Source organism: Physella acuta, unplaced genomic scaffold (genome assembly GCF_028476545.2).
Source record: "Physella acuta isolate Inbredline_101_S28 unplaced genomic scaffold, ASM2847654v3 ptg000208l, whole genome shotgun sequence".
NCBI lineage: Eukaryota > Metazoa > Mollusca > Gastropoda > Physidae > Physella > Physella acuta.
Window position 1 is genome coordinate 721353 of NW_026731727.1, and position 16625 is coordinate 737977.

Below are 16625 nucleotides of genomic sequence, written 5' to 3' on the forward strand. Positions count from 1 at the left end.
GGTAAATTATATCTGATCAGGTAAATTACATCTGATCAGGTAAATTATATCTGATCAGGTAAATTATATCTGGTCAGGTAAATTATATCTGATAGGTAAATTATATCTGATCAGGTCAATTATATATGGTCAGGTAAATTATATCTGATCAGGTAAAGCATACTTTGTATGTGGTCTACTGAGGTAAAGCATACTTTGAGCTGTATGTGGTCTACTGAGGTAAAGCATACTTTGAGCTGTATGTGGTCTACTGAGGTAAAGCATACTTTGAGCTGTATGTGGTTTACTGAGGTAAAGCATACTTTGTATGTGGTCTACTGAGGTAAAGCATACTTTGTATGTGGTCTACTGAGGTAAAGCATACTTTAAGCTGTATGTGGTCTACTGATGTAAAGCATACTTTGAGCTGTATGTGGTCTACTGAGGTAAAGCATACTTTGTATGTGGTCTACTTAGGTAAAGCATACTTTGAGCTGTATGTGGTCTACTGAGGTAAAGCATACTTTGAGCTGTATGTGGTCTACTGAGGTAAAGCATACTTTGTATGTGGTCTACTTAGGTAAAGCATACTTTGTATGTTGTCTACTGAGGTAAAGCATACTTTGAGCTGTATGTGGTCTACTGAGGTAAAGCATACTTTGTATGTGGTCTACTGAGGTAAAGCATACTTTGAGCTGTCTGTGGTCTACTAAGGTAAAGCATACTTTGTATGTGGTCTACTGAGGTAAAGCATACTTTGTATGTGGTCTACTGAGGTAAAGCATACTTTGTATGTGGTCTACTGAGGTAAAGCATACTTTGGTCTACTGAGGTAAAGCATACCTTGAGCTGTATGTGGTCTACTGAGGTAAAGCATACTTTGAGCTGTATGTGGTCTACTGAGGTAAAGCATACTTTGAGCTGTATGTGGTCTACTGAGGTAAAGCATACTTTGTATGTTATCTACTGAGGTAAAGCATACTTTGAGCTGTATGTGGTCTACTGAGGTAAAGCATACTTTGTATGTGGTCTACTGAGGTAAAGCATACTTTGTATGTGGTCTACTGAGGTAAAGCATACTTTGAGCTGTATGTGGTCTACTGAGGTAAAGCATACTTTGAGCTGTATGTGGTCTACTGAGGTAAAGCATACTTTGTATGTGGTCTACTGAGGTAAAGCATACTTTGAGCTGTATGTGGTCTACTGAGGTAAAGCATACTTTGAGCTGTATGTGGTCTACTGAGGTAAAGCATACTTTGTATGTGGTCTACTGAGGTAAAGCATACTTTGTATGTGGTCTACTGAGGTAAAGCATACTTTGAGCTGTATGTGGTCTACTGAGGTAAAGCATACTTTGTATGTGGTCTACTGAGGTAAAGCATACTTTGAGCTGTATGTGGTCTACTGAGGTAAAGCATACTTTGTATGTGGTCTACTGAGGTAAAGCATACTTTGAGCTGTATGTGGTCTACTGAGGTAAAGCATACTTTGTATGTGGTCTACTGAGGTAAAGCATACTTTGAGCTGTATGTGGTCTACTGAGGTAAAGCATACTTTGTATGTGGTCTACTGAGGTAAAGCATACTTTGAGCTGTATGTGGTCTACTGAGGTAAAGCATACTTTGTATGTGGTCTACTGAGGTAAAGCATACTTTGAGCTGTATGTGGTCTACTGAGGTAAAGCATACTTTGAGCTGTATGTGGTCTACTGAGGTAAAGCATACTTTGAGCTGTATGTGGTCTACTGAGGTAAAGCATACTTTGTATGTGGTCTACTGAGGTAAAGCATACTTTGAGCTGTATGTGGTCTACTGAGGTAAAGCATACTTTGGTCTACTGAGGTAAAGCATACTTTGTATGTGGTCTACTGAGGTAAAGCATACTTTGAGCTGTATGTGGTCTACTGAGGTAAAGCATACTTTGTATGTGGTCTACTGAGGTAAAGCATACTTTGTATGTGGTCTACTGAGGTAAAGCATACTTTGAGCTGTATGTGGTCTACTGAGGTAAAGCATACTTTGTATGTGGTCTACTGAGGTAAAGCATACTTTGTATGTGGTCTACTGAGGTAAAGCATACTTTGTATGTGGTCTACTGAGGTAAAGCATACTTTGAGCTGTATGTGGTCTACTGAGGTAAAGCATACTTTGTATGTGGTCTACTGAGGTAAAGCATACTTTGTATGTGGTCTACTGAGGTAAAGCATACATACTTTGAGCTGTATGTGGTCTACTGAGGTAAAGCATACTTTGTATGTGGTCTACTGAGGTAAAGCATACTTTGAGCTGTGTGGTAAGGATCCTTGAAGTTCTCCCCCATTGAGATGTAGACGTCCTGGTACTGGGGGATGTCCTGGCCAGAGAAGACCTCCACACCCTCCTCTAGGAACACTCTACGTGCAGCAAATGGCAGGCCCAGCTTTTCTGTTGCCATCTCACACAGCTGGACAACCAGGATGACAACCAGAGAGTAGGATGACAAGACAACCAGAGAGTAGGATGACAACCAGAGAGTAGGATGACAACCAGAGAGTAGGATGACAACCAGAGAGTAGGATGACAACCAGAGAGTAGGATGACAAGACAACCAGAGAGTAGGATGACAACCAGAGAGTAGGATGACAACCAGAGAGTAGGATGACAAGACAACCAGAGAGTAGGATGACAACCAGAGAGTAGGATGACAACCAGAGAGTAGGATGACAACCAGAGAGTAGGATGAAAACTAGAGAGTAGGATGACAAGACAACCAGAGAGTAGGATGACAACCAGAGAGTAGGATGACAACCAGAGAGTAGGATGACAACCAGAGAGTAGGATGACAAGACAACCAGAGAGTAGGATGACAACCAGAGAGTAGGATGACAACCAGAGAGTAGGATGACAACCAGAGAGTAGGATGACAAGACAACCAGAGAGTAGGATGACAACCAGAGAGTAGGATGACAACCAGAGAGTAGGATGACAACCAGAGAGTAGGATGACAAGACAACCAGAGAGTAGGATGACAACCAGAGAGTAGGATGACAACCAGAGAGTAGGATGACAACCAGAGAGTAGGATGACAAGACAACCAGAGAGTAGGATGACAAGACAACCAGAGAGTAGGATGACAACCAGAGAGTAGGATGACAACCAGAGAGTAGGATGACAAGACAACCAGAGAGTAGGATGACAACCAGAGAGTAGGATGACAAGACAACCAGAGAGTAGGATGACAACCAGAGAGTAGGATGACAACCAGAGAGTAGGATGACAAGACAACCAGAGAGTAGGATGACAACCAGAGAGTAGGATGACAACCAGAGAGTAGGATGACAACCAGAGAGTAGGATGACAACCAGAGAGTAGGATGACAACCAGAGAGTAGGATGACAACCAGAGAGTAGGATGACAACCAGAGAGTAGGATGACAACCAGAGAGTAGGATGACAACCAGAGAGTAGGATGACAACCAGAGAGTAGGATGACAACCAGAGAGTAGGATGACAACCAGAGAGTAGGATGACAAGACAACCAGAGAGTAGGATGACAACCAGAGAGTAGGAAGACAACCAGAGAGTAGGATGACAAGACAACCAGAGAGTAGGATGACAAGACAACCAGAGAGTAGGATGACAAGACAACCAGAGAGTAGGATGACAAGACAACCAGAGAGTAGGATGACAAGACAACCAGAGAGTAGGATGACAAGACAACCAGAGAGTAGGATGACAAGACAACCAGAGAGTAGGATGACAACCAGAGAGTAGGATGACAAGACAACCAGAGAGTAGGATGACAACCAGAGAGTAGGATGACAACCAGAGAGTAGGATGACAACCAGAGAGTAGGATGACAAGACAACCAGAGAGTAGGATGACAACCAGAGAGTAGGATGACAACCAGAGAGCAGGATGACAACCAGAGAGTAGGATGACAACCAGAGAGTAGGATGACAAGACAACCAGAGAGTAGGATGACAAGACAACCAGAGAGTAGGATGACAAGACAACCAGAGAGTAGGATGACAAGACAACCAGAGAGTAGGATGACAAGACAACCAGAGAGTAGGATGACAAGACAACCAGAGAGTAGGATGACAAGACAACCAGAGAGTAGGATGACAACCAGAGAGTAGGATGACAACCAGAGAGTAGGATGACAAGACAACCAGAGAGTAGGATGACAACCAGAGAGTAGGATGACAAGACAACCAGAGAGTAGGATGACAACCAGAGAGTAGGATGACAACCAGAGAGTAGGATGACAACCAGAGAGCAGGATGACAAGACAACCAGAGAGTAGGATGACAACCAGAGAGTAGGATGACAAGACAACCAGAGAGTAGGATGACAACCAGATAGCAGGATGACAACCAGAGAGCAGGATGACAAGACAACCAGAGAGTAGAATGACAACCAGAGAGTAGGATGACAACCAGAGAGTAGGATGACAACCAGAGAGCAGGATGACAAGACAACCAGAGAGTAGGATGACAAGACAACCAGAGAGTAGGATGACAACCAGAGAGTAGGATGACAAGACAACCAGAGAGTAGGATGACAACCAGAGAGTAGGATGACAACCAGAGAGTAGGATGACAACCAGAGAGTAGGATGACAAGACAACCAGAGAGTAGGATGACAACCAGAGAGCAGGATGACAACCAGAGAGTAGGATGACAACCAGAGAGTAGGATGACAACCAGAGAGTAGGATGACAACCAGAGAGTAGGATGACAACCAGAGAGTAGGATGACAACCAGAGAGTAGGATGACAACCAGAGAGTAGGATGACAACCAGAGAGTAGGATGACAAGACAACCAGAGAGTAGGATGACAAGACAACCAGAGAGTAGGATGACAACCAGAGAGTAGGATGACAACCAGAGAGTAGGATGACAACCAGAGAGTAGGATGACAAGACAACCAGAGAGTAGGATGACAAGACAACCAGAGAGTAGGATGACAACCAGAGAGCAGGATGACAACCAGAGAGCAGGATGACAACCAGAGAGTAGGATGACAACCAGAGAGTAGGAAGACAACCAGAGAGTAGGATGACAAGACAACCAGAGAGTAGGATGACAAGACAACCAGAGAGTAGGATGACAACCAGAGAGCAGGATGACAACCAGAGAGCAGGATGACAACCAGAGAGTAGGATGACAACCAGAGAGTAGGATGACAAGACAACCAGAGAGTAGGATGACAACCAGAGAGTAGGATGACAACCAGAGAGTAGGATGACAACCAGAGAGTAGGATGACAACCAGAGAGTAGGAAGACAACCAGAGAGCAGGATGACAACCAGAGAGTAGGATGACAACCAGAGAGTAGGATGACAACCAGAGAGTAGGATGACAACCAGAGAGTAGGATGACAACCAGAGAGTAGGATGACAACCAGAGAGTAGGATGACAACCAGAGAGTAGGATGACAACCAGAGAGTAGGATGACAACCAGAGGGTAGGATGACAACCAGAGAGTAGGATGACAACCAGAGAGTAGGATGACAAGACAACCAGAGAGTAGGATGACAACCAGAGAGTAGGATGACAAGACAACCAGAGAGTAGGATGACAACCAGAGAGTAGGATGACAAGACAACCAGAGAGTAGGAAGACAACCAGAGAGTAGGATGACAACCAGAGAGTAGGATGACAACCAGAGAGTAGGATGACAACCAGAGAGTAGGATGACAACCAGAGAGTAGGATGACAACCAGAGAGTAGGATGACAACCAGAGAGTAGGATGACAACCAGAGAGTAGGATGACAACCAGAGAGTAGGATGACAAGACAGAGAGTAGGATGACAACCAGAGAGTAGGATGACAAGACAGAGAGTAGGATGACAACCAGAGAGTAGGATGACAAGACAACCAGAGAGTAGGATGACAACCAGAGAGTAGGATGACAACCAGAGAGTAGGATGACAAGACAACCAGAGAGTAGGATGACAACCAGAGAGTAGGATGACAAGACAACCAGAGAGTAGGATGACAAGACAACCAGAGAGTAGGATGACAACCAGAGAGCAGGATGACAACCAGAGAGCAGGATGACAACCAGAGAGTAGGATGACAACCAGAGAGTAGGATGACAACCAGAGAGTAGGATGACAAGACAACCAGAGAGTAGGATGACAACCAGAGAGTAGGATGACAACCAGAGAGTAGGATGACAACCAGAGAGTAGGATGACAAGACAACCAGAGAGTAGGATGACAAGACAACCAGAGAGTAGGATGACAACCAGAGAGCAGGATGACAACCAGAGAGCAGGATGACAACCAGAGAGTAGGATGACAACCAGAGAGTAGGAAGACAACCAGAGAGCAGGATGACAACCAGAGAGTAGGATGACAACCAGAGAGCAGGATGACAACCAGAGAGTAGGATGACAACCAGAGAGTAGGATGACAACCAGAGAGCAGGATGACAACCAGAGAGTAGGATGACAACCAGAGAGTAGGAAGACAACCAGAGAGCAGGATGACAACCAGAGAGTAGGATGACAACCAGAGAGTAGGATGACAACCAGAGAGCAGGATGACAACCAGAGAGTAGGATGACAACCAGAGAGTAGGATGACAACCAGAGAGTAGGATGACAACCAGAGAGTAGGAAGACAACCAGAGAGCAGGATGACAACCAGAGAGTAGGATGACAAGACAACCAGAGAGCAGGATGACAACCAGAGAGTAGGATGACAAGACAACCAGAGAGTAGGATGACAACCAGAGAGCAGGATGACAACCAGAGAGTAGGATGACAAGACAACCAGAGAGTAGGATGACAACCAGAGAGTAGGATGACAACCAGAGAGTAGGATGACAACCAGAGAGTAGGATGACAACCAGAGAGTAGGATGACAACCAGAGAGTAGGATGACAAGACAACCAGAGAGTAGGATGACAAGACAACCAGAGAGTAGGATGACAAGACAACCAGAGAGTAGGATGACAACCAGAGAGTAGGATGACAACCAGAGAGTAGGATGACAACCAGAGAGCAGGATGACAACCAGAGAGTAGGAAGACAACCAGAGAGTAGGATGACAACCAGAGAGTAGGATGACAAGACAACCAGAGAGTAGGATGACAACCAGAGAGTAGGATGACAACCAGAGAGTAGGATGACAACCAGAGAGTAGGATGACAACCAGAGAGTAGGATGACAACCAGAGAGTAGGATGACAACCAGAGAGTAGGAAGACAACCAGAGAGCAGGATGACAAGACAACCAGAGAGTAGGATGACAACCAGAGAGTAGGATGACAAGACAACCAGAGAGTAGGATGACAACCAGAGAGTAGGATGACAACCAGAGAGTAGGATGACAACCCGATAGCAGGATGACAACCAGAGAGTAGGATGACAAGACAACCAGAGAGTAGGATGACAACCAGAGAGTAGGATGACAAGACAACCAGAGAGTAGGATGACAACCAGAGAGTAGGATGACAACCAGAGAGTAGGATGACAACCAGAGAGTAGGATGACAAGACAACCAGAGAGTAGGATGACAACCAGAGAGTAGGATGACAAGACAACCAGAGAGTAGGATGACAACCAGAGAGTAGGAAGACAACCAGAGAGTAGGATGACAACCAGAGAGTAGGATGACAACCAGAGAGTAGGATGACAACCAGAGAGTAGGATGACAACCAGAGAGTAGGACGACAACCAGAGAGTAGGATGACAAGACAACCAGAGAGTAGGATGACAACCAGAGAGTAGGATGACAACCAGAGAGTAGGATGACAACCAGAGAGTAGGATGACAACCAGAGAGTAGGATGACAACCAGAGAGTAGGATGACAACCCGATAGCAGGATGACAACCAGAGATCTTACAATTTTGATGGTAGGGGCAGCCATGTTAACACACTTTTCTCTGGAACCATTGACGTATGCCGTGACCTTGATTATGTAAGGCTGTTTTTTAAAACCTACTCGATGACCTTGTCAAATTAGGAATATAACAGAATTTTCAGTTTCATTTGATATTAAAGATGTACATAAGAAACAATAAAATATGAAATTGTGGAAAAAAAGTTACCAGATAAGGGCCTTGATCTATGAGATATGCCAGATTGGGGTCTAAGGAACACAGAAAAATTTTCCAGTTATTTTTTTGTTTTACCCACAGTTCTGTGATTCTTACAGGATGGTCTGTGATTGTTATACGATAGATTGTGATTGTTATGTGATGGACTAATTGTTATGTGATAGATTGTCATTGTAATGTAATGGTCTGTGATTGTTATGTGATGGTCTGTGATTGTTATGTGATGGTCTGTGATTGTTATGTGATGGATTGTGATTGTTATGTGATGGTCTGTGATTGTTATGTGATGGTCTGTGATTGTTATGTGATGGTCTGTGATTGTTATGTGATGGATTGTGATTGTTATGTGATTGATTGTCATTGTAATGTAATGGTCTGTGATTGTTATGTGATGGTCTGTGATTGTTATGTGATGGATTGTGATTGTTATGTGATGGATTGTGATTGTTACATAATAGGTTGGCACACCCTTTCCTCAGTCTCACTGCAACAGGCTCCTCCCATATTCTCTCCACATTGCACTACATATAGGCTCCTCCCACTACATATAGGCTCCTCCCACTAGCTACATAAAAAATACCTGTTGTGTTTTACTGGTGCACTAGCAGGTCGCAGGCGTTGTGCACTAGCAGGTCGCAGGCGTTGAGGTTGTCTTGGTGTTGCTGGTTCCCACAAGTTGTGATCTGCAATAAACTTTTCATCAATCTTTGGCCTGCTGCTGTATCTGCTGGAGACGGCTGAGCCAGGTCGCTGATATCTTCTATGCTGACTTTTAAGGTAGGGGGACAATGGAATTCTGGGATTACAGGCAAAAATGTGATTAACATATTAATTAAATGTGATTAACATGTTAATTAAATGTGTAGATGTGCATAAACTGTGTGATATGGCCCATAATGGTATTGTGTAACACTGAGTAAATGAGTGTAGAATTGATATTGAATGTATTTGTGTAGTATTTAATCAAATGTGTTATGTATGATATTGAATCATTGTGTAGAATTGAATCCAATGTGTTATGTATGTGTTGTATTGAATCCAATGAATGAGTGGGTGTAGTCTTTAGCCTGATTGTGTTGTATTGAATCCAATGAATGAGTGAGTGTAGTCTTTAGCCTGATTGTGTTGTATTGAATCAAATGAATGAGTGAGTGTAGTCTTTAGCCTGATTGTGTTGTATTGAATCAAATGAATGAGTGGGTGTAGTCTTTAGCCTGATTGTGTTGTATTGAATCAAATGAATGAGTGGGTGTAGTCTTTAGCCTGATTGTGTTGTATTGAATCAAATGTGTTATGTATGTGTTGTATTGAATCAAATGAATGAGTGGGTGTAGTCTTTAGCCTGATTGTGTTGTATTGAATCAAATGTGTTATGTATGTGTTGTATTGAATCAAATGAATGAGTGGGTGTAGTCTTTAGCCTGATTGTGTTGTATTGAATCCAATGAATGAGTGGGTGTAGTCTTTAGCCTGATTGTGTTGTATTGAATCAAATGAATGAGTGGGTGTAGTCTTTAGCCTGATTGTGTTGTATTGAATCCAATGAATGAGTGAGTGTAGTCTTTAGCCTGATTGTGTTGTATTGAATCCAATGAATGAGTGGGTGTAGTCTTTAGCCTGATTGTGTTGTATTGAATCAAATGAATGAGTGGGTGTAGTCTTTAGCCTGATTGTGTTGTATTGAATCAAATGAATGAGTGGGTGTAGTCTTTAGCCTGATTGTGTTGTATTGAATCCAATGAATGAGTGGGTGTAGTCTTTAGCCTGATTGTGTTGTATTGAATCAAATGAAGGAGTGGGTGTAGTCTTTAGCCTGATTGTGTTGTATTGAATCAAATGTGTTATGTATGTGTTGTATTGAATCAAATGAATGAGTGGGTGTAGTCTTTAGCCTGATTGTGTTGTATTGAATCCAATGAATGAGTGGGTGTAGTCTTTAGCCTGATTGTGTTGTATTGAATCCAATGAATGAGTGGGTGTAGTCTTTAGCCTGATTGTGTTGTATTGAATCAAATGAATGAGTGGGTGTAGTCTTTAGCCTGATTGTGTTGTATTGAATCAAATGAATGAGTGGGTGTAGTCTTTAGCCTGATTGTGTTGTATTGAATCAAATGAATGAGTGGGTGTAGTCTTTAGCCTGATTGTGTTGTATTGAATCCAATGTGTTATGTATGTGTTGTATTGAATCCAATGAATGAGTGGGTGTAGTCTTTAGCCTGATTGTGTAGTATTGAATCCAATGAATGAGTGGGTGTAGTCTTTAGCCTGATTGTGTAGTATTGAATCCAATGAATGAGTGGGTGTAGTCTTTAGCCTGATTGTGTTGTATTGAATCAAATGAATGAGTGGGTGTAGTCTTTAGCCTGATTGTGTTGTATTGAATCAAATGAATGAGTGGGTGTAGTCTTTAGCCTGATTGTGTTGTATTGAATCAAATGAATGAGTGGGTGTAGTCTTTAGCCTGATTGTGTTGTATTGAATCAAATGTGTTATGTATGTGTTGTATTGAATCAAATGAATGAGTGGGTGTAGTCTTTAGCCTGATTGTGTTGTATTGAATCAAATGAATGAGTGGGTGTAGTCTTTAGCCTGATTGTGTAGTATTGAATCCAATGAATGAGTGCGTGTAGTCTTTAGCCTGATTGTGTTGTATTGAATCCAATGTGTTATGTATGTGTTGTATTGAATCAAATGAATGAGTGGGTGTAGTCTTTAGCCTGATTGTGTAGTATTGAATCCAATGTGTTATGTATGTGTAGTATTGAATCAAATGAATGAGTGGGTGTAGTCTTTAGCCTGATTGTGTTGTATTGAATCAAATGAATGAGTGGGTGTAGTCTTTAGCCTGATTGTGCTGTATTGAATCCAATGAATGAGTGAGTGTAGTCTTTAGCCTGATTGTGTTGTATTGAATCCAATGAATGAGTGGGTGTAGTCTTTAGCCTGATTGTGTTGTATTGAATCAAATGTGTTATGTATGTGTTGTATTGAATCAAATGAATGAGTGGGTGTAGCCTTTAGCCTGATTGTGTAGTATTGAATCCAATGTGTTATGTATGTGTAGTATTGAATCAAATGAATGAGTGGGTGTAGTCTTTAGCCTGATTGTGTTGTATTGAATCAAATGAATGAGTGGGTGTAGTCTTTAGCCTGATTGTGCTGTATTGAATCCAATGAATGAGTGAGTGTAGTCTTTAGCCTGATTGTGTTGTATTGAATCCAATGAATGAGTGGGTGTAGTCTTTAGCCTGATTGTGTTGTATTGAATCAAATGTGTTATGTATGTGTTGTATTGAATCAAATGAATGAGTGGGTGTAGTCTTTAGCCTGATTGTGTTGTATTGAATCAAATGAATGAGTGGGTGTAGTCTTTAGCCTGATTGTGTTGTATTGAATCAAATGAATGAGTGGGTGTAGTCTTTAGCCTGATTGTGTTGTATTGAATCAAATGAATGAGTGGGTGTAGTCTTTAGCCTGATTGTGTTGTATTGAATCAAATGAATGAGTGGGTGTAGTCTTTAGCCTGATTGTGCTGTATTGAATCAAATGTGTTATGTATGTGTAGTATTGAATCCAATGAATGAGTGGGTGTAGTCTTTAGCCTGATTGTGTTGTATTGAATCCAATGTGTTATGTATGTGTTGTATTGAATCAAATGAATGAGTGGGTGTAGTCTTTAGCCTGATTGTGTTGTATTGAATCCAATGAATGAGTGGGTGTAGTCTTTAGCCTGATTGTGTTGTATTGAATCAAATGAATGAGTGGGTGTGATCTTTAGCCTGATTGTGTTGTATTGAATCCAATGAATGAGTGGGTGTAGTCTTTAGCCTGATTGTGTTGTATTGAATCAAATGAATGAGTGAGTGTAGTCTTTAGTCTGATTGTGTTGTATTGAATCAAATGAATGAGTGGGTGTAGTCTTTAGCCTGATTGTGCTGTATTGAATCAAATGTGTTATGTATGTGTAGTATTGAATCCAATGAATGAGTGGGTGTAGTCTTTAGCCTGATTGTGTTGTATTGAATCCAATGTGTTATGTATGTGTAGTATTGAATCCAATGAATGAGTGGGTGTAGTCTTTAGCCTGATTGTGCTGTATTGAATCCAATGTGTTATGTATGTGTAGTATTGAATCCAATGAATGAGTGGGTGTAGTCTTTAGCCTGATTGTGTTGTATTGAATCCAATGAATGAGTGGGTGTAGTCTTTAGCCTGATTGTGTAGTATTGAATCAAATGAATGAGTGGGTGTGATCTTTAGCCTGATTGTGTTGTATTGAATCCAATGAATGAGTGGGTGTAGTCTTTAGCCTGATTGTGTTGTATTGAATCAAATGAATGAGTGGGTGTAGTCTTTAGCCTGATTGTGTTGTATTGAATCAAATGAATGAGTGGGTGTAGTCTTTAGCCTGATTGTGTTGTATTGAATCAAATGAATGAGTGGGTGTAGTCTTTAGCCTGATTGTGTTGTATTGAATCCAATGAATGAGTGAGTGTAGTCTTTAGCCTGATTGTGTTGTATTGAATCCAATGAATGAGTGGGTGTAGTCTTTAGCCTGATTGTGTTGTATTGAATCCAATGAATGAGTGAGTGTAGTCTTTAGCCTGATTGTGTTGTATTGAATCCAATGAATGAGTGGGTGTAGTCTTTAGCCTGATTGTGTTGTATTGAATCAAATGAATGAGTGGGTGTAGTCTTTAGCCTGATTGTGTTGTATTGAATCCAATGAATGAGTGAGTGTAGTCTTTAGCCTGATTGTGTTGTATTGAATCCAATGAATGAGTGGGTGTAGTCTTTAGCCTGATTGTGTTGTATTGAATCAAATGAATGAGTGGGTGTAGTCTTTAGCCTGATTGTGTTGTATTGAATCCAATGAATGAGTGAGTGTAGTCTTTAGCCTGATTGTGTTGTATTGAATCAAATGAATGAGTGGGTGTAGTCTTTAGCCTGATTGTGTAGTATTGAATCAAATGAATGAGTGGGTGTAGTCTTTAGCCTGATTGTGTTGTATTGAATCCAATGAATGAGTGGGTGTAGTCTTTAGCCTGATTGTGTTGTATTGAATCCAATGAATGAGTGGGTGTAGTCTTTAGCCTGATTGTGTTGTATTGAATCAAATGTGTTATGTATGTGTTGTATTGAATCAAATGAATGAGTGGGTGTAGTCTTTAGCCTGATTGTGCTGTATTGAATCAAATGAATGAGTGGGTGTAGTCTTTAGCCTGATTGTGTTGTATTGAATCAAATGAATGAGTGGGTGTAGTCTTTAGCCTGATTGTGTAGTATGAAACTGAATAGGTGTGTGTGTGTTACATTCAATGATAAATGAAAGAGATGGACCCTCTGCTTACTGTAGTCTGTTCTGGTTATCAACATTGGTAACTGTTACAGTCTTCTGGCGCTTTAGATTTTCTAAGTACTGTGTGACTAACAAGTCTTCATAACTTATGAGTTCACTTTTTGTTTTGGTGCAGTGAGGAGGCAGGTGTACAAGCTCCGGTCTCTCCAGTTTTGAATCCAATCTTTCAAAATAAAATTAGCTCAGCATTAATAGTTATCAGTTATAACATGCTCCAAAAGTTCTTCTACTTTGATAAGTCCTATATTTCTATCAGCATCTGGTTCCATTTGGCTTGACATATTATTTAATTTCAAATTTAAATGCAGCCATCATCTATAGCCTATTCTTTTCCATATTCCATAACCACCTAGTTACTTTCATTTAGGATTTTTAATAATTTCATTTCATTTTTAAAATCCATGTATTTTATTATTTATTTTTTTAAGTAAGCCGAATAATCAAATTCTAAACCCAATACACTAAATTTAGATCTAGATCTAGTAATTGTTTATTATGAGTGAATCTCTAAGTATAATTTACAAAAAAAAATAGATAGCTGACAAGAGTGATAAGTTAACAAGATCATTGATTGTATTTGACCAAGACAATGCAAATCTTTATTCAAATTAATTAAAATTATTTAGGTCTATTATTGAAAAGTTTTAATAAAACAGGTACAAGGAACATATTTGTATATGAACGCTCGTAAAACTGCTACATAATTACTAAAATTTAATTAGTCACCTATCAGTCACTGTCACATTACTAGTTTTGTCAGATTTTACGTAGATCTATCTAAAATTAAAAATTATTAATTGAACTACTGAACCTGCCTAGGTATTGATATTAATAAACTTAAGCCCACTTTTGCACACAACGCGCCAGTTTTGTAGGTTGAACGCAATCTAAAAATAAATATCAGGACTGCTTGATTTTTTTCCTCTTAGAAATTCAATGTTGACATAACGTTTAAATATATTGTTATAGCTATAGTAAATCTAAACATAATATTATTAATGTAGCCTGTTAATTATCTATTACCGCACGTAAGTTTGTGTATTAAAGTTCATTATTTATGTAGATATTGGGTATCGAATATAGTTTTCTCAATACCTATTTTTAGAGTGCGTTCTATAAAAATACTCTGATACGCATAGTATTAGGAATTGGTATTATTAAGGCAAGGAAGTATAGTTGAGTATACTTAAGTTGGTAATCTTTTGTGTAAAATCGTCGGAGACTAGTAATGTGAAAAAAAGGTGACTCATTAAATTTTAGTAATTATTTCACATTTTTAGGAAGATTTATGTTTTGAAAGTTACAAAAATGTTTCAGTTTCATTTATGTACCTGTTTTTAAACAATTGTATTAAAACTTTTCAGTAATAAATAAAGACTAGTGATGTTTTCATCAGATGCAACTAAGCTCATTTACTTTAGCAGCCCTCTTGTTTTTTTTTTAAAAACTTATTGTGGGAGATTCATGGGAAGCCTGCTGTTTATATTGCAAATCTTGCTCGCAAACAGTACCATTTAAAGTTAATTTCTGGCCTAAATTGATATACTTAGCCATTGATTTTGGTTTATTATTCAGTTATCTATAATATTTGACAAAAATATATCACAATATACTTCTAGTAAAGCCTTAACAACGAGGCAACTTTTTCGGACATTACTAGCACCATTTTACGCACCATTTTACGCACCAAAATGATAGATTACCTATTTTTTTAGTTTAGTAGGCCGTTCAGTTCATGGCTTTCGGGTTAATTTGTTTATATTATCTCACGGCGCAAGCTCTCGAAGCAATTTATGAAGATGGTGGCCCAATTATTTTGAGGCCATCATCAATTTTAGTAATCGGAATTTCCCGTTTCTAATTAAGTCTGTTAATCAAGAATAGTTAGGTGTACTTTTGACCTAATTTCTTTATCTCACAAGCGCGCTTTAGTGAAAGTAGCTCAATTTATTTTTGTGTTAACTTGAACTTAAAATCAAATAACTTCTAAACTATGCGATGTACATTAACTATTGAATGATGCCGCATCGGCTCAGAGTCTTGTGGTACAATGTCAGTTATATCACACCCCCCCCCCCCCCCCATAATGCCATTTTATTATAATCTTTTTGCTGAAAACAAAGTGCAGGAAAATGTGTGCCACGCTAAAATACAATAATTTGGTTAGATTTATTTGTCATGTCGTGTCATATCTAAAAATAGAATGTATAACATTTTCCTAATTTATGATCGTTTTTATCATTTTTTAAAGTAAAAATATGAATTTTTAGTTAAGATTGCAGTTTTTGTAACATGGTATACTTACCCTCTGTGAATATAAAAACCATGGCATGTTAATTATGTACAAATATTGTCATAAAACACAAAAATACAAAGATCGATTTTTTTTTACTACCACTATTCGCCACCCGTAGGCATATACAATACTGTAGGCATTAATTTTTTTTAAATTGTTTATTGATTGTGTTAAATTTTAGCTATCTAAATTCATTTCTAAGATATTTTAACATGCTTCTGGTGCAGTTTTATTGAAAAATCTTTAAAAATAATCAAGAAATCACCCATGAAATAAGGTCACAGTCAGTACTAGATCTAGTCGTTTTTTCTTCATTAGCTCATAATAAGGTGAACCTGACTTTGGATTTTTTCCAATTATAATGACTTTGCACAGAAAGTAAATATATGCAATATTGACCTAGTTTACTAGTGTGCTAGCTATTATTAATACTATTAAGTATTAGGCCTACTACTATTTTGAAGTATTTTCCTAAAAAAATTTTTGAGATTTTCATCAAAACTTAATATTAATCTGTGCTTTGCATATTAAAAAAATCACAACGTTAAAATGTTTTTTTTAAATTATTTTTATGTTCAAAGATACCCAGGGGCTCGTTCAACGATTAAGATAGAGATTAGTCTAGGCCAGTCTATGTTATTGTTTGTTTTCTTAGTACCTTTGTGTCGCCATCTTTGCTATTTGTTTGATTCGCCTAGGTGATTAATGCTGCGGTTAATAAATTATTCATCATTTCGGGAAAATAATTAATAATAGTACTTTTAAGCACTTATAAAAATAGAAGATTAAAATTAATTGAGGAATATTGCAAGGATCTTTTTTTTAAACCACCATGATTAAAATATGTTGAAAATTTTGTTGCGTTACTTGGGTTATCTTTCTTACAATTATTTCAGGAGCAAATAGAATAATTGTGTTGGCCAGAATAGCAATAATTAT

The 16625-nt window shown here is 39.2% G+C and overlaps 1 protein-coding gene across 1 annotated transcript in view; it reads right to left on the reverse strand.

Annotated features, from left to right (window-relative positions):
* The window catches only part of LOC131937335 (doublecortin domain-containing protein 1), a 52958-nt gene extending 36556 nt beyond the window's left edge, over positions 1-16402 (reverse strand). Inside the window, exons 1-6 of the mRNA XM_059294650.1 lie at positions 16345-16402; positions 13383-13553; positions 8612-8827; positions 8023-8063; positions 7818-7924; positions 2259-2421 (exon numbers count right to left, since the gene is read on the reverse strand). Of these exons, the coding sequence (XP_059150633.1) occupies positions 2259-2421; positions 7818-7924; positions 8023-8063; positions 8612-8827; positions 13383-13553; positions 16345-16358 (712 nt within the window). The 5' untranslated portion in view covers positions 16359-16402. The remainder of the gene's footprint in view (positions 1-2258; positions 2422-7817; positions 7925-8022; positions 8064-8611; positions 8828-13382; positions 13554-16344) is intronic.
* Between the last annotated feature and the right edge of the window lie 223 nt (positions 16403-16625).